Consider the following 27,686-nt stretch of genomic DNA (forward strand, 5'->3'; position numbering starts at 1 on the left):
AACTTCACTGTATCAAGGACAACTAGGGCACAAGGACTAAATGACTTGCCCATGGTGGAGTCCACAGGAAACTAAATCCAGGCATGCGTGGGTCTGTACTATGTTCTCCACTGCTCTGTGTCACAAGGGCACCGTGAAGCACATTAAGCAATGCATCAGCTCCCGGCAGTGCTGGCTGCAAGTCATTAATTATGGCATCTATCTACTCCTAGGCAGAAGGAATTGGCTCTGTAATTACCACACTAATGATGTCTTTTGTTTAACAGACATATAACATTTATTTCTTTTACCTGGAAGGAAAATGATCAGTCCTCTATTAAAAAAAAATCCTCAAAGTCCAGGAGGACTAGACTGGTGATGACGTGTCTTTATCAGTTTTGAAGCATCCCTGAGATGATGAGGTAAAAATCATTTAATAACAATTATTAAAATGATGTGTGATGGCTCCTTAGAGCAGGTAGAAGTACAATATATATGTTTTCCCCTTCCAATATTATGTAGAATTGGGAGCTGGTGCTTTCCTTAGATACAACATAGAGACAAAGCAACATGGCACGCCAGTGTCCAAGACAGGGTCCAAGGTCTGCGGTGAACAGTGCTATGGTTCATCTTGTTGAGTCTGGATTTTCCTTCTAAGCCTTGTTCCATTTTTCTAGGCAGCTACAGCCAATCATTTGGCGTAGGTGCCTGACACCAGACCTTTGCCATGACAACTTCTGAGCTTACCTTTCGAGAACTCACCGTGCAGTGAGCCTGACCAAGCCCAGTTATTCTAAGAATTCTCAGGGTTTAGGCAGTTCAGGCTGGAGAGAAACTAAGGGCATGCCTCCATGGCCACCGCCACACCCGCACACTTTGTGTTTGGCCTCTGTACACTCCTTGGAATTCTAGTCTGTAGAGAGTCATGCTGAAGTATGCCTGTTGGGTGTGATGAAGTCTGGGTTTTGCTTACGTGTTTAGAATGAGCCCTCTTTTGAATCAGAATTGAAAAGGTACTGGTTTTGCTTAGTAAACTGGGTGTCCTGATGCACAGGGGAGGAGAAATGCTAACTACACAAAGAAATAGCTATTCATAAACTCAAATACCTCAACTTTACCTTGGACAGTTTTCTTTATGAGGCAAAACCCTATTTTTCTGGTACTGTATTTTATGAGGGACAAAGCCATATGTTTAAACATTCTGGAAGTTAGTTAGTTCTTGTCCATACAAGATAGTTTGGAACTGTTTATCCTCACAATTTTAACCAAGTTCTAACTATAACTTTATTTACTTTTTATTTTAAAAGCTTTTCTTTGTTTCTGGGTATCTCAACCATGTACACAATGAAATATGATCATATCTATCCCCATTGTCCCTTTCAACCCTACTGCCATGCCCCCTTCCAATTTTGTCTATTTTCTCTTTCATTTTTTTGATAATATATTAAGTCCAGCTAGTGTTGCTCATAAGTGCATGGGTGTGAAACCATCTGCTGGAGCATGGAAAACCTACCGGCTTCCCCATTATTAATAAACAATGGTTCTCTCTCCCCAGGAACTGTGTGGTGCCAATAACCCCTCAGTATCGAGTGAGGCCTGGACACCATCTACCCAATCTCTGCATGGATTTTTATTGGCTTGATCTTGTATAAGATGGATCACATCCTGGAAATCAGTCTGGCCATTCCTCAGAAAATTGGGCATAGTACTACCTGAGGACCCAGCTATACCACTCCTGGGCATATACCCAGAAGATGCTCCAACATGTAATAAGAACACATGCTCCATTATGTTCATAGCAGCCATATTTATAATAGCCAAAAGCTAAAGCAACCCAGATGTCCCTCAACAGAGGAATGGATATAGAAAATGTGGTACATTTACATAATGGAGTACTACTCAGACATTAAAAACAATGACTTCATGAAATTCTTAGGCAAATGGATGAAATTTGAGAATATTCCTCAAAGTGAGGTGACTCAGTCACAAAGGAACAAACATGGTATGTACTTACTGATAAGAGGATATTAGTCCAAAAGTTCAGAATACCCAAAATTCAATTTACAGACCATATGAAGCCTAAGAAGAAGGAAGACTAAAATGTGGATGCTTCAGTGCTTATTAGAAGGTTGAACAAAATACTCACAGGAGGAAATATGGAGACAAAGTGTGGCGTAGAGACTGAAGGAAAGGCCACACACAGACTATCCCACCTGGGGATCCATCCCATTTATAGCCACCAAACCTAGACACTAGGGTGGATGCCAAGAAGTGCTTGCTGACAGGAGCCTGATATAGCTGTCTCCTGAGAGGTTCTGCCAGAGCCTGACAAATAGAGAGAAGGAAGCTTGCAGCCAAGCATTGGACTGAACTCAGGGCTCCCCAATGGAGGAGTTGGAGAAGGGACTGAAGGAGCTGAGGGGGTTTGTAGCCCCATAGAGGGAGCAACAGTGTCAACAGGTCAGACCTCCCGGGAGCTACCAGGGACTGGACCACCAACCAAACAATACACATGGATTGATCCATGGCGCTGGCCACATATGTGGCAGAAGATGGCCTTGTTGGTCAGTGAGGGGAGAGGCCCTCAGGCCTGAGGGTGTTTGATGCCCCAGTGTATGGGAATGCCAGGAAGGGGGATGGGAGTGGGTAGGTGGGGGAATACCCTCATAGAGGCTGGAGGAGGGGGCATAGCATAGGGAGATTCTAAAGAGGAGACCTGGAAAGGGAAAAAGATTTGAAAATGTAAATAAGGAAAATATCCACACAAAAAAATGGGTCACATCTTCTTTTCAAAATTTCCCATGGATATTAATAATATCTAACCTAACTATAACACCCTGACAAAAATTTAAATTTTATTTTAAAGATATTTTAGGGACTAAGGAGATGTCTCAGTAAGTAGAGCACTTGCAGTACCAGTGTGAAGACCTGAGTTCAGGTCCACAGAACCTACATAAAGGTGAGTACAGTGGGGGTGTACCTTGTGCCTCAGCCCTGTGGTAGTGGAGGCAATGACACGTGGGTCCTTGGGGGCTCTTGGTTGCCCAGAACGAGATCTGATGCAAGGAACCCATCTCACAAAATAAGGTAGAGAACAACTGAGAAAGACCCCTGAGGTTAACTTCTAGCATATGAGATGTGTACACAGAGGCATGTGCACCTATGTGCATGTGTGCAAACAGACACTCACACACACACACACACACACACACACACACACACACACACACGCGCGCGCGCGCGCGTGTGTAAAATCATGTATAAATACATTCGGTACATCATGAGTCAGGGCTATATGTTTCACTGTGAAAACAGTCTTTGCTTTAGATTTTCCAACCCCTCAGCCTAGAACTAAGGAACATCCAGGAGATCTCCAGCTTCAATCCGTCCTGCAGTTGCCTGGCCCCCTCCCGTGGATGTTGCTCCTTCTTGTTATTCTTGTCATACCCAAGCCTGACACAGTTTTTAGGAGCCGTCTTAAGGAGGTTAATTATTGGTGTGTCGATGAATTGAGATGACCCAGGAAACAGATGATCCCGTCTCCTTGAGCAAAGCTCCCGAATGCTAAGCTCACTTAAATCCTTCTTGCTGTTGTGAAAGGTTCACTTCAGAGCCTGTTAGAGAGGAGCCCCCACAGACACCCACACTGTACTCACCAGGATGCCCTTCCGTGTTCTTTCTTCTTCGCAGCAGAAGGAGCTTCGATGCAGGGATCTATGCCACCATCAGCTGGAAAAGGAGCTTCAACTGTTCTTACCACATTAAACGTTAATTAAAATTCTATTGAATCATTGGCGCGTGTGTGTTTGGATATGCATGTTGGGGTCTGCCTGTGGTCAGAGACAACCTGCAGGAATCAGTTTGCTCTCTCTACCGTGTGGGTCTCAAAGATTAAAGTCAGACCATCAGGCTTGGCAGCAAGAGCCTTTACCACGGAGAGGTTCTGCTCTTTAAAAAAAATTTTAAACATATTGTGAAATAATTTAAGGGTTAAGATTCTTACATTTGGGGTGTGCTATTCCATTGATGTCTGTATAAAAATGTTCGGAATGTGGAATTTCTATAATGGATTCTGCCTACATCTTCTGGTCCCAGAGTTCATGTAAATGTTCCTTTCTCAACTGGGCAGTCTGCTCCTGGTACACATGTCTGTGACTTCACACCCCAAGTAGTAGATGGAGGGAGAGAGAGAAAGAGGGAGGTGGGTGGGAGGGAAGAGAGATTCCCAGTTCTGCTCCTCCAGTTCTGCTTTGCTTTTTACAAAGCTCATTTACAAGTGGTTGACTGGGCTGCCTGCTTGCCAGAATTGTGCGTTGTAGAGATCAGTTGAAAGAGCGATAAGGAACATTTCAAATAACCACGAGTTATTTGAAGAACTTCCCCACAGAGACAGCCGTCCTGTAAATGAGACTGTTTTTGTTGAGCTGGTATTTGTATAGGGTGACACCCTCTTTCACACGGCCTGCCTCCTCCCTGCGTGACTCAGTGTTGAGAGAGAAGCCTCTAAGCTGTTCATTAACAGGCGAGCGGAGGTGGGAAGTGCACCCAGGAAGCTCCAGGTGCGCCGGATCCACTTGGGGAATCACTGCGGGCCAGTTAGCCAAGAGTCCTGGGTTCCTGCACAAGAAAGGTGAGTTGAATTCTGCTTGCAGAGATGAATACAGCTGCTTTGTGGTTTGTGCAAACTTTTCTGTTTCCCCTCAAAATGATTCAGATCTGGGCTGTCTGTGTCTTCTCTGACTTGTTTCTAAATTGACAGCCTATGATGAGTAGCCCGTGTGCCAATAGCTCTACACTTCTAGTTTCCACAGTCTTTAACTTAGCCATTGTACACATCACGGCATTACAGATACGAAGAGCTTTTTGCGTTTCCCACAGGAGCTGGTGTTCTGGAATCCTACTTCTCATAGAGATAATAAAGGTTTTAAATCAAGGAATCGGCACTCACTGGTTTGTTTTCTCCAGTGACTATAAAACTGTTTCATTAAAAAGAGAGCTTTCTGGTTTTCATAAGTGATGCTTCTAGTGAAATATTAAACTTTATTGGTTTTACAAATAGCGTAATATCTTTTTATCTCAAGTGTGACAAAAAACTGCAAACCCATTCAACCTTAATATCTCCAAATAAGAAAATCCCCCTTGCTTACATTAGAGATTCATGGGATGGAGTAAGGAGGGGGCGACGTGGAGATGTGTGATTCTTCACAGGGGATTGTGTGCACATGACCAATTTTGCTATATTATGTTTTGAATTAGCTCAAGATTGGCTTAAGGTAGGCAGAAGTAATTTCAACTTCTCTGCCCTTCTCTGCCCTTCTTACTCCTGAAAAGTCAGCTGGCTTGTCTGACTCTTTTTTTTTTTAATCATTTATGTTTATGATATACAGCAGAAATCAGACATAGCTTGTTTAGCAACTCTTTCCCCCTGAAGACCTGGCTCTATTGAAGACCTGGGAGTTTCGTTGCTTCCTATGCCTGACTAAGTTACCCAAAATCTTAGACTACCCGAGATGTGTCAGTGCTCAAGTCCCAAAGATTTACAGAAGAGCTTGATTCCTTTGTTTTCCAACAAGAGTAGTCAACAGAATGCCCAAGGACAGACAGCATGAGTGGGCTACAGTTTTATTTTCATGAAATTGAAAACTGGCTTTCACTTCTGTAGCTGATGAGACAGATACGGCTTGTCTGATGAAGGCTATGCTCTAGTATTTAAAGTGTTGGGAAAAAAAAAAACTAAGCAGTTAAGAGTTTACAAAGACCGTTGGATGATTCTAAGTGTCAAGATATACAGAGACTACATGGAAACAATTCAAAATTGTATAGAAATTTAGGTGCATGTAAGTCTTAGCAACCTACTGGTATAATTTTTCAACTGAAAGGGGTGTGAGTATATGTATGTGTGTTTTGTGTTTTGTGTGTGTGTGTGTGTGGCGGGGGTGAATGAGTATGGGAGTGTGCATTCCGTAGCATGCATGTGGCGATCGGAGGACAATTTTCAGGAGCCTGCCACCATATTGAGGTAGCATCTCTCTTTTGTTTCTGGTGTGTGGTGTCTTCCAGTCTGGCCCCTGAGCTTGTAGCTGATTGTCCAGTCTCTTCCTCCCATCTTACTGCAGGGATGCTGAGATTACAAATATATGCTACTGCATTTGGCTTTTTTTACTTGGTTTTCAAAGCAGGTCTCTTGGCTCTACCCTTTGAATTTTCTAGATGAGGAAGACAAGGAATGAGAATTAGGCAACCTTCCAGGCCCAGAGTGGCAGAACCAGAAGGTGAAGTCAGATCTCCGTCATTTGCTTATTAGATTTCTCTCAATGAGTTTCCAGAGTTCTTTGACGTAACAAGCCGCAGCAGAATGAACTAAATTGTATCTTTATATAAGGACTCTCTGTAGTGACACGGAAGCAAGAGTGTCCTTGCCAGCAGTAAAGGACAGTGCTGTTATATAGAATGTATGTGGTGTGCATTTGGCATAGAAAGGCCTTTTTGATTAGTGGCTTTTGGACTTGGTCTTTCTATTTCCTATATTTGTAGGGTTAATTAGTAGGAGCCACGGGCCCCTTGGTGTGAACTTGTGTGGTACACATGTAAAGGCTGTGGTGGGGTCCCCGCATTCAGCATCGTCTTCCCTTCAGCTGCCATTCGCTAGGTTCTGTTTACTGGGCTGCCTTCCCCGACTGTCAGAATGCTGATGGCTGTTCTGGAGGGTTCCATTCCTGGGAACTTTGTAAACCAAACAGAAGTGTGCTTTAAATGATTGAGTCCACACTGTGGAATTAACTGCGCATGGTCCGCCAGACGGTCACCTCAAGGGAACGTGACTTCACGTTACTGTCTGGTGTGGTGGAGGCATGAACTCCAAGCATTCCTTAAGAGCAAGGAGATAAAATCCTCAGCCCAGCAGTCTAGGAGAAATCGCAGTTGTTTCCACACAGCTTCCTTCCGGCCATTCCTCTGCTTCTCAGCCATTTGTGCATCTTTTTCTGTTTTCTCATCTTAAGAACTTTGGAAGAATAAACGTTGTTACATATTGGTTTCCATACAGCTACCTGTAGCTGCCAGTGCTCCCTGCTTGACATGGTGCACAGCTATCACCATTTTCTCTCCGTCAGGTACATGCTTTGCAGATGACAGCTTCGTTTATTTCACTTGTGTTTTTTTGTCAGTTGCCAAATTCTTTGATGATATGGATCTCTTATTGTGGTCATTAATTAGAACGGGGAATCTTATAGCGTCATGTTAAATTCCAATGGGTTTACATCTAGACAAGAAAACTTATAGTCCCAACTATTCACTGTAATTGTAATACACAAGAACTCTAAAAATCTAAATAACATATCCTAACTTATCTCTAAACCCAAGGCTCTTGGCTCTAAAACGATGTTAGTAAATCTCCCTTCTACGGATGTTCCCTTAGAAGACAATGAACTGCTTGTCCCAGGAGACTGTAGCAGGCTTCCAAAAAGTATGTAAGGATTACACGGCAAGCAGAGCGTGTCTCTGCATGAAAGACTAATTTCAGTTAAAAGATCTGCAGGAAACGACCCTCTCGTGCCTGCTCTCTTCCTGTTCATCATTAGGGATGCTGTATGCAGAAAGTTCCAAGGGGCTCTCTCCCTGATAGGCCTGACCTTGAATCAATGAACTAGAAATGGTCCCTGATAGGACTCTGATGATTTTTTTATGATTGAATACCAAGTGCTGAGTATTAAGTCAGTGTCTCTGTAGGATGAAGTGGACAATTGTAAAGGTAAACTATGGAGTTATCCCCTAGCAAGGATCAGGAAAGCTTTATGTATTAAAACCAAGAACTATCAGAGTGTCAATTTGATGTTAGGGGTTTATAAAGATGTAGAAAACTGGTACATTCAGAGATCTGGATAGCAAAAGATTGAATTGAGCTAAATTTTGGATTCTTTTCACCACCAGTAAGCAAGATTGCTACGCTTAGACTCTTAGCCCATGATAGAAAAATAAATGGCCATTTCTAACCATGTTAAGAAGCTAAGTCTAGACTTGTCTGAGAAGTTTAGATTCCCTTCATTGGGTAGAGACGCAACAGAGATGCTTACTGTAATAAATCCATTAATTAATTAATCCCTGGAGGTGGTCAAAATAGAAGCATGTAACGAAGATACTTAGAAATATCTATTTGTTTTTCACTTCCCTAAGATTTCATGGCTTGGGTATAATAATAGCTCTTTGATGGTTTGTTTTACTTATTGGCTAGATCTTTTTATGGGTCTGTGATTATTAGTTATTTATTATTTACAGGTCTGAAATTATCTCTCTTATTCTTCTTTTTAAAATAGTTTTACAGCCTTTGCCCTCTTCCTGTTTAGGGATTCCATCTGTCACAGTGATTTCTGAAGAACAAAATACCCAGGACTTTCTTATAAATCAAGGTGTATATCTCAGGCCACTTCTGTTTATACCATTGTTCTCGACACATTTGCTTTCTCTCTGCCTGCTTTCCAGGTTGCAGATATTTGTACTAGGCAAGTATTTGCATTGCTTTCCAAAAAGTCAGCCATTTCCTTAAATGTCTTAAAAGTTCATAAATTGGGAAAAGATTCTGAAGTAGTTAACCTAGCCAATTGCCACTCTCCGTTGATCTCATAATTTTTTTTTTTTTTTTTTTTTTTTTGGTCAAATGAGCTGTGAAAATCTGTTCTGGCTCATGCAGCTGGTTGACCTAGCACAACGCTCTGCAGCAAAGAGACTCTTACTCCATTCCCCATTTCCTTCAGTTCAGTAACTTTCCACCCCCGTCCCCTTGCCTGCTGTGTTCCTAAGACAGGAACTTTGGTATTGGGTTGGTTTGAGTTTGAACCTCCACAGTTTAATTCACCAGCTATGTAACCCCAGGCAAACCATTCGTCCTGAGATTCCTATCCAGGATAAACCGGCCTCTCTTTCAAGCTCCTGTCCTAGCTTTCTGTAAAATGACTGGGACATTATTTTAATCACTGCCATTTCATTAACTACTTTTTGCTGCTGTGATGCAATACCATAACCAAGGCAACAGTGAGCAGGGAGAGTTTACATCCAAAGGGTTCCAGAGGGGGGCATGGTGGGGGCATGGTGGGGGCATGGTGGGGGCATGGCAAAGGGGCAGGAAGCTGAATGCTCACATCATCAAAGATAAGCATAAATGAAAGACACCAAACTGGGAGTAGGTGAGGCCATTTACCCACCACGCCCATCCCAAGGGTTCACTTCCTCCAGAAACACTGAACGACCTAAACTTTCCCAAATAGCCCCACAACTGGGGACCACGTATTCAACAACATGAGCCTATGAGGGACAATTTTATTCAGAATTTCTATTCAGAAGACCACATTCCATGCCATGGCTCCATCTGGTCATGGCACCTCATGTAGCTACGGAGTGAGGACAGTCATTGTAAACTAATGGCCTAAAAATGTTTTGTAAATCTTAAACGAGATGATGTGTGTAAAATATAAACTTGTTACCCTATGACCCAGGTCTTTCTTTTCCATTTTCTTCCTTTATCTTGTGTTTTGTTAATCTACCTACAGCTCTACATTTTTTTTTTCTTTTTTGTTTCGCTTTCCCATCTTTCCCTCTCTGGGTCCCTTCCCCATCCAGTCTACATGGTTTGCTCTCACAATGCTTTTTAAGAGAAAGCTAGCCGAAAGAGGTAACGGTGTTTTTACTCAGCCAAGAGTCATTTCCCCCGTGGGTAAGATTTCTAAATGCCTGTCTCTGTAGAGAAGACCCAAAGAAGAAAAAGGAAATTGTAGATGAAGTGGGAGGTGCTCTAGGAAATTCCAAAGCTTCGGGAGTTAGGGATAGCAAACAGCTAATTGTTAGACAAGGAAGCTACCCCAAGAAATGTCACTCTTCAAAACAGAAAATACTGGGAATATAGCTCAGGGCTGGAGTGCTTGCCTACCATGCATGAAGCTTGGGGTTCAGTTCCCAGCCCAACAACAGCAACACAAAGAATCAAAGCAAGGGGAGGAACAAAAGAGTGGACATTTTAGATGCAAGAGATGTGCATAGTTTCTTATGTATCCAAGAACTAAGGCAGTCTTGATTCTGAGCTTCAGAGTACTTTTGTCTAAAACCTGAGGACAGATGTCTTTTGGCAAGGCTTGCAAACAGTGAATGAAACAGTGAAGGACTACCTTCTGGTGTTGAACTTCAAAGAAGAGAGGAAAGATCGGCTGGTGGCTGACAGTTATTATATTTTCTTTTACTTTGTTTGGTTCTGTTTATGTCAAGGTCCTTGAGAGTTTTAGCTTCGTGATTAGAATTTTAACTGACATATTTAATACTTTGAAAGTTAAGGGATATTTAAACTTGAATGTTGAGAATTGGTTGCATGGTCATCTAGACTATAGCTGGTTATAGGCACAGGTCAATACTAGCGCTGTGGCAAGAGATTTAATATAAGATTTAATATGAGATTTAATATGAGAATTTCTAATTTAGAACACTAATTGGCTGAACGACTGTGAACCCCTTCTCTGGGGTTTTGTCTCCTCAATGATAAAATATAAGTGTGATGTTACATATCACAAAGTTCTTGCAAGCACTTTGAAAACAAAACCAAAACCAAATGGTGATTTTTGTAGTTCCCAACACAACAGAGAAGAATTGGAGCATCACTTGCCCATGAATTTCTACATTTCAAATATAAATGTAAAAACTAGCTCTGCTATAATCCCTGGGAGGCTGAGGCAGCTCTTGGAGCTCAGATTGGGCTCCCTGGTAAGACCCTGTCTCACAAAGAATGAAAACGGAGAGGCTCAGTTGCTGACATATGCTGCTGTTCCACGTAGACTCAGGCAGCAGCTTTTTGAAGCGTTTCATCTTTCTCCTGAGAAGCTATAAACTTTACTGCAGTGAGACTGGAAGATGGCACTTACGAACAAGCCCAATTAGCTGAACTGAGGCTGCTAAAGTGGCCTCATTTGCTTGGATGTTGAACAGATTTAAGATCCAGGTAATTCCAGTCCCTAAAACAGTAATGCATTAAAGAATTGCATAAACATAAGCTTTAGCTGCTTTTACTCTTTAGCCTTCAGTTTTAGAGGCTTGTGATTGACAGCTCAATCCTAAAAAAGTATTTTAAAAAAAAAATAACAAGAATATTCTTCACAACAATGTATGTTGTTGATCCCCTTATAATTACTGCATAAGAAGTATCTTATTTAAAGAACATTTAAAAGATGTTGCTTTCTGTATTGGGTAAATTAGAAGAGTTCCATTGCAGGAAAATGCCTGGGAAAGTAGAACTGGATAAGAGAGGGGCTCGCCACACAGACGCTTTAGCAGCTACAAGAAGTGGCTCTGGACCACCAAACAGGCTGATGAAAGAAGGCAAGGTAGGAGATGATTGGCCGAGGAAACTTATGTGGGAAAAACAGAGAGGAGTCCACAGAGCAGACCCCGCCTACCTTGAACCATCCATCAGGGGACCATTATTTTGGCATCACTTAAATCCAAAAATAATTAAAAAAAAATCTGTACTATCAGTTATTTTTAGTTTAGAGAAGAAATGCAGAATTCTCAATGAACTATTATTACCAAATTGCATACAGTACATCTCCCTTTATTAATCTAGATCGCATCAACGGACAACTTAAGTTTTGGAAATGAACTGGAAGCATTGCTCAGCTGTCTGGCAGCAAGATGGCCCCAGGGAAACAGTGCTATCAGGACTAGTGTCAGCACACTTGGCTTCAGTGTGGTGGGAGCTGAGAAGTTCCACCCTGAGCTATCAGGAGATGTTGGCTCCACCCTTCATGACTGTTGCTACCCCCAACCACACTTAAACTCTTGCTCATCTTTTGGTCTACCAGAGTGATTCTCTGCAAAGCCTTATATTGGCTACATTGTGTAGCATTTGGAGTTGTATATAGAACCATTTACTACATTATAGTCATACACACTTAATTACAGCTCCTGTTTCTACCGCTTGCTCTGATCTGTGCAGGTTACATCTTGGGCGCCTATAATTAGAGATAATAGCACCCACTGAAAAGATTAAATAAGATGATATGCTTGAGCACAAGAATTGGCACATGGCAGTGACCCATCAAGTGGCCCTATTGCTAAAAGTCTTGGTCACAGACCTTTTGTCATCTGTGCTCTTTACTAATAAAAGAACCGTGACTGTTCTGTTGACCCCCGGTCAGATTTTAAACCTACTTATCCCGTAAAAGCTTAGAAACACAGAGGAAGAACATTAGGCTTGGGTAACAAATTCAAACTGTGACTTAACTTTTCTTTTTTTGTTTTGTTTTTTGTTTGTTTTGTTTTTTTCAAGACAGGGTTTCTCTGTGTAGCCCTGGCTGTCCTGGAACTCACTTTGTAGACCAGGCTGGCCTCGAACTCAGAAATCCGCCCACCTCTGCCTCCCGAGTGCTGGGATTAAAGGCGTGCGCCACCATGCCAGACACAACTTAACTTTTTAATAACAGGAGCTTCATTATTCTTCTAAAAGGAAAAGTTTAACGATAGATAATTCAGGATAATTGCGGGAGCTTTATGGCTTGGCCGAGTACTAGATGGCCACTCCTACCTTCTGCGTGGATATTAATTCAGAGCAGAGCAGCTGGAAGCAAAAAGACCAAGCAAAACGGGGACCTTTTCTTCAGCCTCAATAGTTTGTACTGTGTCCACCTGTGGCTTCAACAGAGGCTGAAACTTGTGGTTCTCCCTCTAAGTAAGAAGGAGGTGAAGAATGGGGACTAGAGAGGTCACTGTTGTGTGTCAAGAGCCTACAAACATCCTGATTACTTGTGTCTGGGCTTTCCTTGTCATCCACTATGCACAGGGCTCCTTTGATGGTTCCTAAAATTTAAGATGAACCAGACAGTTAAAAAGTATTTTAATTGTATTAAATAATTTTTTTTTTGAGACAGGATTTCTTTGTGTACTTACTTGGTTTCTGTATTGCTTCATCTTCTGTGCTGTACAGCTCTCTGGCTCCAAACCCATGTACACATTTTTTTTTTTCAATTCTCCTTGGTTTCTCCTTGGTCTCTTGCCCATGTCCCATTCTTCTCAACTTAGGCATCTGTTGCCTTTGTAGGTTCTGGTAAGGACAGGGGATAGTTGAGACAGTAATAATAATAGCTTAGGTGATTTATAGTAATTTATAATGTATAGAATGTTATCTTAGTTTTCACAATAACCCTTTAAGCTTGATATAACCCCCACTTTGCAGAGACAGAGTAATAGCTTGCTCCATGTGGCTAATGAGTGACCCAGCAGGGACTCAGCCAGCCCCTAGGCGACCAACTCACAGCTCATCACTCGTCTCGGAGTCACCACTCAGCCTTAATGCATCCCTGCATAGGCAGGCTTCACTTTAAACTAGCTTGCAGTCATAAAGATGGAAAGACAATGACAGCCAAGTGCATTGAGATACTCTGAGAAAAATAGAAAGTTCTGGGGGCCCAACAAGAAGCTAAAGATGGAACACAACAGGGAAGGAGGGAGGCATTGACATCAAAATGGGTGGATATCTGTACAAAGATCCATAGGCAAAATTAATGCTGCAGTAGATGATAACATAAATTGCAGCATGCAGAAGCTGTTTGTTCTGAAGGCTAGCAGAAGTAGTATGGATAAAACATGGCACACATAATATGAGACTTATGTGTTTTCAATGTACACAAGTGCCTTCTGTACAATGAATTTTAATGTCAATGCTTCAGAATAGCTATTTACACTATTTGTTTTGTAAATGAACTGTATATAATATATATTTACTATATGTTTGCTAAATATTCTATTTATCCAAATGTGTACTATAAATAGTAGCATATGATATGTTATTAGATAGCACGTCAACTGATATATCAGAAAGCCTAGTACTCAATAGCTACATGTTTATGCGACATGGTGGAATACTGAATTCTCCTACTGCTCACAATCTGCTGTATCACTCTGCTAATTCACATGAAACATAATCCTGAGTGGGACTGACATTTTTCCTCCTGACTTCCATTCCTACTTTCTTGTAAAAGAGGGTGACTCTGTTTCCAAACCAAAAATAGAAATCGGGATCTTGTCAGGAGCCAGAAATATTTAAGCAAGGATGGTTCTCAATACAGTGTGTATAATACCAGTGTGTGGATGGATAGAAGTCCCGATGGACCTGATGTAATCCTGTGATATAAAATTTATTCATTTTATTGTGTCATAATCATGGGGACAAAATAAGGCTCTCCCTCGAGTGCTCACGTGAACCTCATCTGCTGACAGTGTTGGCTTAGGATTTTTTTTTAGTTGAAAACCGATTCATATATCAAAACATTTATCCAGTTGAAAGTATAAAATTCAATCATTTTTTAATTCACAAATTTGTAACCCATAATCACTATGCAATTCCAGAACATTTTCACCCCCAAAGAAGTCTCATTTCCATTAGCAGCACCCTCCTTTCCCCTCGCTTCTAAGAGCCACAAGTTAATCTTTTTCTAAGAGCCTGACTACTGTTCATATTTCATAGAGATGGAATAACACATCTTCAGTGTCTGGCTTTGTTCATTTTTAGCCTGTTTCATTTTTCATTCCATCTTCTAGTGAGAATGAGTTCTTGAGTCCTGTGTATTCCTGAGCAATGGTCCACTGTGTGGATATGCCAAACTATATATCCGTTCATTGTTTGGCATTTGCTTGGGTTAGTTCCTCTGTTTTGTTTTTTTAGTATTATGAATAATGTTGCTATGGCTAGTCCTGTGTAGGCTTTTGTGTTAAGATATGTTTTTTAACCTAGATAATATTCAAGAATACACAAAGAAGTCTCTTCTCTATGGTTTGTCTGCTGCAGCGATACCTTGAGAGGCTGCCTTGGTTGCCCTGGTGAATTGTGGGTAGAACTTAGAGAGCTTGTGAGATGTCATGGGACAGGCAGGCTCCCAGTGAGCATCACTCTCTCACTTTATCTCCAATGAACCCGTCTAGTCTTTCAGTGACTCATGATGAACACGATTGCTGGAAGCTCAGAAAACAGCTGGCTTTGTTTAAGAAGTCTACCTTTGACACTTAGCACCTTAGACAAGTTATACTGTCTCTGAACTTCATATGTTTTATCTGAGTGTTGGCAATAGTAATAGGTACCTCACAGAGTCCATTTGATGGTGAGAGATAATGCCTATGGCATATACTATGCTCTCAAAGTAGGGGCTGAACTAACACATGTTCATGATAGTGGAAATTGCTCTGTGCAATGTGACAGCTGATATTAAGGGCACAGATCAGGGGAGTATGGGACAAAGCTCTTTAAATGACTTCACTAATTTGGAAAAGCTTGATCATTTCCTTCATAACATAACTACCAGATTGGTTTTCTAGGGTGCCATAGTAAAACACCACACAGAGGTGTGGTGAGTTAGACAGCAGAAATGTGTTGTTTGGCAATTCTGGAAACTGGGTGTCTAAAATGAGGAGTGTCAGTGTGTTCAGGTTCACTTCAGTTCCTTCTCCTTGGCTTACAGGTGAACGGTCCTTGCTACTCCAAAGGCCTTATTTTAATTCCCCCCTCTTGAAAGTCACTATCTCCAAATATCATCTTAGTCTGATATGCTTTAATGTTAGAGTTTAACATGTGAATTTGGGGGCCAGGATTCAGTCTAGGAAACAGCTAGACAGTGTCTGCACTATCCTACACTGGGAACAAAAGAGGAAGTCTATGCCTTACTCACTAAAGCCCACCTAATTAGAAGAGACAGTACAATCAATAGATCATTATACAGTGTTTTTTCTCTAGTTACCCTGTTCCTGTCTCACAATTGAACTTGCAATATTTGCAAATGTATTATCATGCATACATTAAAATATGATGACTATCTCAGAATCGCAGTTCAGTCAGCAGAGATGTTCCTTATCTTCATCAGCTAAGAAAGAAAAAAGAAAACATCAGGTTCCATTTGAAAACCAAAGGAAATGGATAAACTAGGAACCCCAAGAAGTAGGGTCCATATGAGATAAAATTAGTGAACAATTGAGATACATGTCTCTTATTTATTTGTTCTCTCTCTCTCTCTCTCTCTCTCTCTCTCTCTCTCTCTCTCTCTCTCTGTATGTGTGTGTGTGTGTGTGTGTGCATACTATGCATGCTTGCTACACGTCACCTCCTGCATGTAGAAGTCAGAGAACAGTCCTGATACTCAGTTCTCTCTTTCAACCACATAGATTCTGAAGGTTGAGTTCAGATCATCACGAGTGGTGGCAAGCACTTGTACCTCTGAGCCATCTCTATGAGCCTATGGTTTTAGGGTTCTCTTTACTCCATTTTCTTAACAAAGCTTGTCAATCTTCAAATGTAGCCAGGCAGGGGCTGCCCCACATTCACTGAATATCCATTTGCCAGAGTTCAAATTGGTCCCAACCCTTCCCTACCTCCCCCCTTCCTCTTTTGCTCTCTGTTTTCCAAAGCAATACAATAAAGGCATGAGGTAACTACTGGAGTTGGGCAATGATTTGACACTTTATGCAGAATCTCATTTGAGTCTCACAAAAGCTTGACTTTGCCTCATTTGTAGATGACGGACCCAAGCTAGGAGCATACCCAAGGCGACTCTGGGCTTAGGAAGACAGTGACCATGATTGTTGCTGTTAGTCTTTGTCTTGTACCTGTCTCTCCCTAGACTCAATGCATGAGAGGAAAGTTGCGTATCAGAGTTATAGAGGGTGTAGTCTCAGGAGCGAGAAGTGAAAGATGGGGTGGCAGAAGAAGCAGAGCAAGGATGTGCTCTGTGACAACCGAGCTTCAGCCAGATCCCATGGTCTACGCTTACACTTTTCACAACCTACTTTAATAAGGGCTCAAGCTCCCCTCTAGCCCAGAGCCCACCCAAGGTAGTGGGAAAGAAAGGTTCTTAGGATACAGCAGAAGTGGACCTGTTTAAAAATAGTTCTTTAGAATGATTCCAATCTTTGTTGTTTTCAATCCAGCCTACTAGCAAACACCAAACATGAATCAGCAGCTATAGCCCAGTCCATTTGGCAGACACTACACATGAATCAGCAAGGGCAGTTCAGTCCAGAGAAGAAGCCGAGCGGCTTGCCAACTGGCCCAAGTCTGTGGAAGCAGCAAGAAAGCCACAAGAACCTCATGAGAAGTTCTTTGGCAAGTTTCTCTATATAGTGCCACCACAAGCAAGGCTCTACAACACATTGTAAGGCGAACCGATACATGCATGTCATCAATGAAGACTAACGAGGCGGAGCAAGGGGAAACCAATGTTGCAGCTCCCACTGTCCGTGGGGTCATTGTTATATTCTCTCGGCAAAAAGATGCATCATTCATCTTTTCATGTGTCTGCTATAGCAAAACTTCTTTTCACCTGTGTCTGCTTTAGCAAAACATTCTTTCACCTGTGTGCCCCAGCAAAACATCATTTGATATAACTGACCTTCCAAAGAATCCAGAAGTTTCTGTGTGACCATAGTAACCTCCAAAGTGCACATTATCCTCACACAGTCACCTCTGCCTTGAGACATGTCACTGGCATTTTTATTCTGAGACAGTCATTTCCCAGTTATATGGGTGTGTCCTTATGGCTATGACCATACCAGTGGAAGTACTTTTGGCAACAAAAGATAGAGGAGGACCTTCAGAATCTCCAGGTTTTACTACAGCTAATAATATGGTGCTAAGTAGCATTTAGGGTTTAACACGTTTTGTGTGTGTGTGTGTGTGTGTGTGTGTGCCCGTGTGAACATTATTCATTAGATCATTATTATCACAATAACCTTTTTAGGTGACAAGTTTCATTAGCCCTGTTTGATGGAGTAAGTTAAGGGATATGATTGTAGAACTTGAATGTGCTGAATTAGACCTAGAATTTACATCTTAGTTAGGATGGAATGGCCCTTCAAGTTCAGTATGTCATCTGGTGGGATAGGTACCACAACTCCCACACACACACACACACACACACACACACACACACACACACACACACATCTAGAATGACTGGTTGGTCACATTTACCTGGGATTTTTCTGCTTTTAGAGCTGTAAGTTCTCCTTTCAGGGTCACTTAGGATCGGCTAAGCACAGTCCTAAGGTCTGTGGTGCTTCTAAGATTCATGGAAGTGTTCTCAGTTTAACTTCTCAAACAACAGGAGAAAAACACAAGGGTAAAGATGATGAACAAAATACTGTAGCAGTCCTAATTGTGTTCCTGCTAACATAGGCATTAAAAGTGTTTTCTTTATTTATTTCCTATGTGTGTCTTTGCATGCACATGTATGGAGACCAGAAGACAGGCTATAGAAGTCAGTCCTCTCCTTCCACCCATTTTGATTGTGAACTTAGGTAGATTGGACTTGGGTCATCAGGCTTGGTGGCAATTGCCTTTACCTACTGAGCCATTGTGTTGGTCCCAAACAATACAATTTTTAATGCATGTGTCTATGTAAGAAGGGGCTTTGAGTACCCATGAGTATCACACCCTTCTGGGAAACTGCATCAGTCCTGAAAAAACTGGGATTAGAGGCATAGTAAGCCCTCCGAGACACAATAACCATGGAGGCTGGTCATGGCTAAGGACCTTAGAGCTTTCCTGTTGGATTGTTGTTTAAAATCGCCAGTGTTTTGTCAGATCTGAAGTGTCTGTGTGTCTTGTTGCTTCATCTTTCATGACATCACTTGCCTGGGTTTACCTTGGTTTCCCAGAAGGGACTGGTAAACACATCTTAAGGCCTTCTTTCCATGTCCAGCACAGTGCTTCTTTCTGTCCATTCACCATGACCAAACACTTGTCTGATTCACTGTGCTGCCTCTCCTAGCTCACGGCTAGACACAGTGCACGGACGTAGTGCACATTTATTGACCGAGTAAATGAATCCATTGAAAACTGAATTTAATTAGTTGCTTATTGTGTAGCCCTGGGGATGTTAAATAGGCTGGGCCTCATTTTTTTTCCATGTATAAAATAAGTAAAATGCATTCCGTGGAACATATACATCCTCAGGCTCTTGAACGCACTTTATGTCATGTTTGTGACATACTTACAGACTGTCAATATAGTTGAAAAATATATGTTAGCAATTAAATTGCTCCTGGATTGTTCTTAATATCACGGCTATATTTTCTCTCATACCCATTTTTTTTTCTTTTAGATCCTCACTAGAGTCCAGCATGTCAAATTTTTCCTCTAGAAAAAAGTCTCCAACTGGAAATGGTAATGTAGATAATGTTTCCTCAAAAATTACAAAAAGAAAGCCTTTTAAAATATAAGCAAACCATCTGGTATATCATAAGTTTTTACAATAGATATCTGTTGTTTGAAAACAATATATTAACTTTGCTTAAGTTAGGCATCTTTTTTTTTTAAAGTAAGAATGTGGGGTGAGGAAGGGCGTGTGATGTAGATATACCATTCATTTGTGAAATTCTTTAAAATACTAAAATAATTTTTAAAAATACTATAGTTTCCATGTATGTCCTTACAAATTAAAAAAAAAAACATTAAATCAATATAAAGTCTTTTTGTTGAAGGGCAGTCTGTGCCCTAGTACCTGTGAGATTCATGAATTAAGTCATGAGTAATACAGGTCACCATAATGTACTGGCATATTCACGCTGAGCAGAATGGCTGGCCGCAAACCCTGGCTGGGTTTGCCTCAGCCTGATGATCCCTCGTTCTCTGGGCCTCAGATGGGGCCCGCTGAGCAGCACTGGCAGTTTCAGTTGGCACCTGAGCAGTTTCAGTTGTTATCTTTGGTGATGGGGTGTGGGATTTGTTCTTTCTTGCTGGGGCGCCCTGCTTCTATAATGCTACTAGACTTGCCAGTGCAGATGAGGCCAACAAGATGTGTCTCTGAAGACCTTCTGGTTAACGCCCCGTGCTCTGCCTCATTCTGTGGGGTCCTTTGTGTTTTTCTTGACAGATCTGAAGAGCGCCCGGGGAGCTGAGCTGAGACAACAGGGTTTTCACGATGTGAACAAAAGAAGGGCTTTCTTACAGGACAACAGCTGGATAAAGAAGCTCCCAGAGGAAGAACAGTAAGCACGGAGCCAGGAGGAGGATGGATATAGGTGGATGGAGGCATCTCTGTTTGGAAGATACAGCCATCTAAAATGCAGGCCTTTCCTGCTAGAGTGCTACACTAGCTGCAGATGCCAATTAATCTCTATTCAAATTGACCGGGCAGGCAGCGAACGTAGCAGTGCCTGTTACTCGCTACTTGCACCAATGTTCTGGGTTCCTGAGGGACACACACACACACACACACACACACAGAGCCTTATATTTTAATATGCCTTTAACAGCTCAATGGCTGGATCACTTCTAAACCTCCACGCGGTTAACACACTCCCCTCTGGTATCCCTGACACGTCTCTCACTAAAGCCTATATTCCATCTCCGCTGGCTGCCTCGGATTCAAGCCTGCAGCCCTCCTGGGCTCCAATCCCCGAATCTTACATGCTCTCTATGCCCTCTCTTCAGTACCTCTCAGGCCTGGTCTTTACTCCTTTTCCCGCAAGGAGGCGCTCTCCTTCCTTCTCCTTCAGTTCCTTGCCCACGAATCCTAAAGATCCTCTGTCTCCCTGCGCAGCCATTGGCCACTGGTAACTTTATTTACCAATCAAAACCAATTCCGGGAAGGAACTCTCTCATCTTAGGTGCAGGTTCTTGTATAATTTGGGGAACCCAATTAACATAAAAGTGTTAGACCAAATTCACAGTACTACATAGTCTTAGTTTTGTAAGATTTAGAAGGTATAACTCAGTTGTACCACACACTTAAGAAAGTCTGTACTTTTAGAAACATATTCACATACAAAAGAAAGAAAGCTTGATTGTCATCTACAACAGTTTCCTTTGTAAACTGAAAAGCAAGCAAGCCATCCCAGTTTCCCAAAGACAAGTTAATCCTCTCTATGATGTATTGATCACACCAGTAATTTTTCAAGTTTATAAATACAATAATAATTAAAATGTTTTACATGCATGAATAAAATCTATAAATTCCCATCCATTTTAGTCCCATCTGACCATCTATGTCTAGGTGGTTGGAAGAATGTGGCCCTATATAAGGGCAAAATTTCACTGGCTTTGAGCATTGCTTCGGCTAGCTATGTATTTAAAGAACTGAAACTATGACTATAGGCTTCGAGCCTGTTAGTAACATAGATTATGAGAGATATTCATCTAGCCTGGTTCCATCTTCATTATCAGTTATATATTATAAATTATGCATAGCTATGGATTCATTTTCTGACTTCTTTATGTGTTAAGCTTGACGTTGGGCATTTGATTGGTGAAGCATCATTAATTCTCATAAACATATAAGGTAGGTATTATAATCTCATTTTATAGGAGAGAAATCTATAGCTCTGAGAAGCTATGTAATTTATCCAAATGGCCACATAGCTATTATGTGGCTGAATTGATATTTTAACATGATCCACTGTCTTTCCATTATATCCATGCTTTTTAACCAGAGGCAATTTATCCCAGGGGATATTTGGCAATGTTGCAGGATATTTTTGGTCATGAAGTTGGGAAATACACCTAACACATAGCGAATGGAAGTCCAAAGGACCAATAAACATCGTGAAATGTGCAGAGTAGACCTCACAGTGGAACACTTTCAAACCCGCAATGTTAAGAGCCACATGCTGGGAAACTGCATTTCAGAGTACTTATTCTAAACTTCGGCACACTCTCCAGATGTGCTTACCTGCGGAGCATACTTATAAGTGGCAATGCCAGATAAAAATATCTTTTAACTTCTGTCATCGTATCGTATTTAGCCACGGCCATATAGTGATGTGGGGAGACTTAGTCACTGTTAGACTGAGCACTACCACTTCCTCCCACAAGTCCACACTTAGCTCTTCCGTGAGAGCACTTCTCTTTCACAAATGTCGATAACAAATTTTAGCTTTCAAGTACTTATACCAACGGGTGAAGGAAACACCAATAAGTCATGATTGGTGGGAATGTTGGTTCGATCGATGCTGAGCAAGCCTCCCTAAGCAGGTCTGGGGAAGCCGGCTTGGGTGGTATGGCAGGTGCTGAGCGGAGGGGAAGTTGGCTTAGGTGCTTTTCTGGCTCCTACTGGCCCAGTTCTGGGCTGGGTGCTATCATTTGTTTTCGGCCAAGAATGTGCCCGGCCCCTGCTGCGCTCTCTTAGGTTTTACGGAAAGGTCCAAGGAAGAGGGAAGCTTTTCTCTTGGCCTTCTGAGCATGCTGCTCTGCTAGATCATTTTCAGTTTCTCTGCTCGCCTCTCTTTTTAATTATCTAGTCCAGTTTCTTTTATAGCTTTGTTAAACATAGTTCCAGAATGTTGAGTGACGTTAATGGAGCCCGTGGAGAGCGAAGGTGGTGTTTCAGGTTTGGGGAGTCGGCAGGAAGAGGTTCAGGTACTTGCCCTCTGCAGAGTTCCCAGGCCACATCCTAATGTCAGCTGGGCTTCCATGCCCACTCCACAAAGTCAGAATGGCATTGCTTTGGCAACTTATGTATACAATACAATTCTATCATAGGGTTGAGTAGTAAAGAGGGCAGGGAAAACAAAGATCTGGGTCCTGAGCAGCCTTTGTCAGTTGCTCATCTTCTGATTCTAGGAAACCACAAAACCTTTGATGACCTCATCTACTTACTGGCTAGCAGAAACAGTGTCTTCCCTGCCGCAGTTGAGAGGTCTTTGAAGGCACATGCATTCTAATGCCTTAAAAAATGGGCTTAATCGCCTATGAATGATTAATCTCCCTCATTTGAAACATTAGCAATTGTTTCCCTGTGTTTTGCCAAGGCAAATGGTCAAATCCATCAAAACGGGCAGACAACGTAGGCTTAATTACAGCTGAAGAATGCTCATAGAAAACGTTTGTCTTTTCCTCTTGTTGGAAAGAACTGGTACACACAAAGTCAATGCTCTCATGTTTCCACACTCGAGTTTAAAAAAAAAAAAACACTCTAAACAAAGCACTGACTGATTGTGGAAATCTCATGGGACAAATAGACTTGTACCGTCAAACTAGTTTTACTCCATTCTGATCCTGCAAGTTGTGGCTGGTTAATTTAGATTTATGGTTGTGCTCTTAGGCACGGAGTAAAGCAAATTAACCTTGCCTGAAGTTGTAGCTCTCTTCCTGTCTCTCTTATTTGGTGCTTAGCAAACATTATGGTAACGTTTGATGTAACTTAATTTTGGTCTTTCTCTGCAGAGACGAAAATTATGGCAGGGTGGTGCTCAACCGGCACAACTCCCATGATGCCTTGGACAGGTGAGCATCTATAACAACTACATAACTCAAGACACAAAAGTGGAGGTTTAGAGAGAAAGCCAGATGTGTGTTTGTAGGTAGGCTTGGGTCTTCTTCAACATATGCACATGCAGAGGAAATCTGGAATACCACTAGGGGTTTAGTCCAGAAAGCTGTCCCATGTCAGCTCTCAGAACTCTGGCTCCAAAGAGGCGCATACACCGTCTCATCCCACTCCACTGACTCTCGTAAGAACATGATCAGAGAAGACATCTTTGATGCTTAGAGAAAGGAAGGCTGCAATATAGAAGTTGCTCTAGAGCTCTCATGCTATACGGAACAACACACTTCTTTTATGAGGCCTGTGGGTTTGGGATAGAACACTGATATCTGTGGTAGTAAGTAGATCAGCAAGTACAAACAAACAGGAAAATTAAGATAAAATGAGGACTCACAATAGTGTGAGTAATCTCAGATTAATCAGACAGATAGTACTCTCACTGGCCCATGCTTGTATTCACATGCTGAGAAACACCCACACCGTTAGAAGAACCTAAATATTTATCACAGTCAAGCTTCATCTGGTACAGTGGCTTGCATCTGAGTACCAGCAAGACATCTATGGTAAGAGAATTTGTGTATACACACACACACACACACACACACGCACACACACGCACATACGCACACACACATGCCGTGAAATGTATCTACTTTTAAATCTTATACTTGTGAATTTTTCCTAACCATTTAAAACCTCTTCATAAGTTTGACCTGTTCCAAAGGTACCTGATATAATTTTCTCTCTTCAATGCCAGCTTTTAGCTCAATGGATTTAGTGTTGGTTTTAATTCTTGTTTAAAGTTAGTATTAAAAAAAAATCAGCCGGGCGTGGTGGCGCACGCCTTTAATCCCAGCACTCGGGAGGCAGAGGCAGGCGGATATCTGAGTTCGAGGCCAGCCTGGTCTACAAAGTGAGTTCCAGGACAGCCAGGGCTACACAGAGAAACCCTGTCTCGAAAAACCAAAAAAAAANGAGGCCAGCCTGGTCTACAAAGTGAGTTCCAGGACAGCCAGGGCTACACAGAGAAACCCTGTCTCGAAAAACCAAAAAAAAAAAAAAAAAAAAATCAGTTTCATTGTAACACTTTATACATATGAACCATATATCTTGTTTAAACTTGTCCCTTGCCCCCACTTCCTGATTTATTGTCCTTGAAAGTACTTCGAATACAATTTTATTTTATAAAATAAGATATTGGCCTATCAGTATGATGACAGATTTTTCAATGGAGTGTGATTTTTTTTTCTGTAGGAATGTTAATTTGCTGTTCTGGGGTCTAGAGGCTTATCACTGGTGCCTCTGCCTTCCTCTTCATTGTTTCAGAGAGTGGAACCTGGTTTACAGTGGTCCCTCATTTCACCAAGTAAAGAGACCCTGATTATTTGAGTCAAACAACCAATGAAAATTGTTCCGTGCATTTTAAGTAGCCTTCCCCTGGATCACTAGAGAGCACACACATTCAGTGTGAACGTGGAAACTGGCAGTGAGAGCTAAGGCTTGTCTTCTCAGTGTGCCCACAGTACACCTTAGTATAACGCCATCTTGATACCATCCATATTAAGTTCACATTTGAAATCATATTGGTTTCCCGAACTTCTCCTCTTGGTGGCCAGCCTTTTGGCTAAAGCAGTTAGCTAAGCTTTGGTCACCACAGGACTCTGTGGACCCTAGAGATGACCTATAGCTAATATTGCAAAATAAGTCTCCTCAAAAAGTATGGCAGCCTCTCCTGGAACTGCCTCAAATGCCTCTGCTTGTCACTTCTCAACCCAGCCCCAGAGGGTTTCCTGAGGCAGTCACATAGCCTCAGAAGCATCTGTTGGGTTCTGAGAGCACAGAGATGCATGAAACAACCTTGGATGTTTAGAAGCTCTTACACAAATGGAGGAGAGTTTGAGCTACCATAATCTTCACCATAAAAAGTAACTATTGTACAGATTGCTTTGGCCTGAATAACCTCAGACCCCACCAAGGAAGTGGCCTTTGATGGCTGCCACTGCCCGGAGAATGAGGGGGGAAGTTTTAAGTGAGGCTGGTTGGTTGGCACAGGGGAGGGCTTTCCAACAGAGGTGAAAGTGTGCACAGAAAGCTGTTGGAGCAGAGACTGGATTAATATATTCCCATCACCTTCCATAACAGAGTCATATGATCTGAAACTAGAAAATCTCACTATGTAGTTCCTTGGGTGGATCATTTAATCATGTCAAATCGAGTTGATATCACCTATGGAATATCCTTAGATCCAGACATTGAGCTGAAAACTAGATCCAAAACAGCTCCAGCTTCCACAGAATCTACATTTCAGTTGAAGGTGGAGGAGGGGGAGGAGAGAATGAAAATAAGTAATAATACGTACTGCTGTAAGTCTCCATGAAGTTTGCTCTCCGTTGGGCGCAGGACTTCAGGAGGCATCACTTCATGCTAAGAGCAGAACACATTCAAGCAAAGCCTGAAGCTTGTGTGAAGGGGCTGGGTTTTGTTTCCACTGTAAATTTGTTTATGCTTTTGCTTCCTGTGTTTGCTTGTTTGAGGTGCTGAAAACAGAATCCAGTACTTTTCACAGAGTAGATGGCACTCATTTGTTTTGCTATGAACCATTTGCAGGGGGCCTTTTGGTGGAGGTCATCAGAAGCCCCCCACCCCCACTGAGTTTACGCAATACGCGAGTCAGAACCACAGCATGGCTTCTGACTTCACATGGAAGTTTTCTGTAAGACTTGAGAAATGTAGTGGAGAAATTCCATTTCCTTCTTTTCTGCCTTCTCTGTTATATTCCATCGGCCCATTTATAAATGTTCATGTCTGTTTATCCTCAGAGCCCAGGCCAAGTTACACCTTACCAGAAAATCCTCTGATTCTTACATTTAACACTTGATTTTTTTAACTTATAATTTTCTTGAAATTTCCCCCCTCTTTTATAACACCTAACACTTTTGGTCTTTGGATATACGTCTGTAATTTCTCCCTCTAACCCCGAGTGGGTAAACAAGATGCATCTTCAGCTAGTAAAATGTTTCTATATTGCCTACTTCCAAATATATGCATTGAAAATAAATATACTACTTTGAGTTCAAACGTAAACCAAGAATTGCAAATAAAATAAATCACTCGATAATCTCCCACAAAGCCTGCTCTTTGTGGGTCACAGGACTCCAAAAGCATTAAGTAGGGTCCTTCTACTTGATCAGATGGGTAAAGGTTTCTTCTCTTCCTGCATTTCTCCTGTTTTCCCTTCTTGTTCCTCTCCCATCTCCCCTTTACAGTCAGTCTATCATTTCATATCTCACTTTCTTCTTCCCGTTTCTTTCTGGATTTTCTGTTCCTTCTCTGCATGGTTTTTGCTCCAAGTGTTTGGCCTCTGTGCCTGTCCATGGTGCTGAATGTTAAAGAAGGCGGTTTTTAGGAGTTCGCCCCTTGCCAGAGCATCTATTAAAACTCAGAACACAAAGATAGTTCCTACTCTGCGGGAACCGATACTGAAAGGGCATACGCAACTGACCACCGTTAGCATTCGCTTCATATAGCCTTAATTTCAGTGTGAGTATGTTGCACTTTGGAGCTTTATGAAGGTTTGGAAAAATCATCAGAACCAACAAAATATCATTTATTAGCAGTAAGAATTGAGTTTGCCCTAATTAATTCTACCCAAGTCAAAATTTGGAAGACTTGTGTACTCCAACTTTGTCTTACACTGGTAAAATGTGCCCTAACTAGACAAATTGTTCGACATTTTTTTCAAATTTATGATAGGTTTTATAGGATATTTTTGTAATTTTGTCTCCTGGTAATTGTTTTCTACAGGAAATTAATAGAGAGAGATGAGCCAAAAGCCACAATTAGCCGATACAGATCTGAGGACATGCTGGACAGGTGAGGTGCTTGTGACCCATGACAGCGCTTAAAACCACCACGTGCTAGCATTGCATCCCATTTTTACAATGCAGTGTGGGGGCGGGCGGGTGGAGAGTCCTTACTGGAGTGTTCTTTGCACTGGCGCTGTCTTATCTCAAAAAGAAGCCTCTGAAGACTGAATTCTTTCCTCAATGCACAGAAACTTAGCTAGAGATATTATCTTCCAGAGGTCTAGATTTTAGGGAGAAGTAGATTAATTTAGAAGATTATGACTTGAGTGTGGGGTATGGGCTGGTTAGACAGACCCTGCATGAAATTCTGTTAGTTCAATTTAAACGGAAGAATATCAGTCCGTATTCCAATCGGGGTTCTTCCACCCTGATGCTGGAGAAAAAGCAGCTTCTGAGAAACTATTTGTAAATATACACGTTGTTGTTAGAAACATGAATCGTGCTAACGAATCTTAAATAAATAATCTGTGGCATGCAATTACTCTGATACCTAAACCACAAAAAGACCCAACAAAGATAGAAAACTTCAGACCAATATCCCTTATGAATATTGATGCAAAAATCC

The 27,686-nt window shown here is 41.7% G+C and overlaps 1 protein-coding gene across 1 annotated transcript in view; it reads left to right on the top strand.

The window, feature by feature from the left end:
• The first annotated feature begins 4,521 nt into the window (after positions 1 to 4,521).
• Positions 4,522 to 27,686, top strand: part of Scel (sciellin) — a 103,483-nt gene continuing 80,318 nt past the window's right edge. Inside the window, exons 1-5 of the mRNA XM_021181896.1 lie at positions 4,522 to 4,609; positions 19,095 to 19,156; positions 19,866 to 19,980; positions 23,156 to 23,215; positions 27,060 to 27,128. Coding sequence (XP_021037555.1) covers positions 19,114 to 19,156; positions 19,866 to 19,980; positions 23,156 to 23,215; positions 27,060 to 27,128 — 287 coding nt within the window. The 5' untranslated portion in view covers positions 4,522 to 4,609; positions 19,095 to 19,113. The remainder of the gene's footprint in view (positions 4,610 to 19,094; positions 19,157 to 19,865; positions 19,981 to 23,155; positions 23,216 to 27,059; positions 27,129 to 27,686) is intronic.

This window comes from Mus caroli, chromosome 14, assembly GCF_900094665.2.
Source record: "Mus caroli chromosome 14, CAROLI_EIJ_v1.1, whole genome shotgun sequence".
In the NCBI taxonomy this organism is placed as follows: Eukaryota; Metazoa; Chordata; class Mammalia; order Rodentia; family Muridae; genus Mus; species Mus caroli.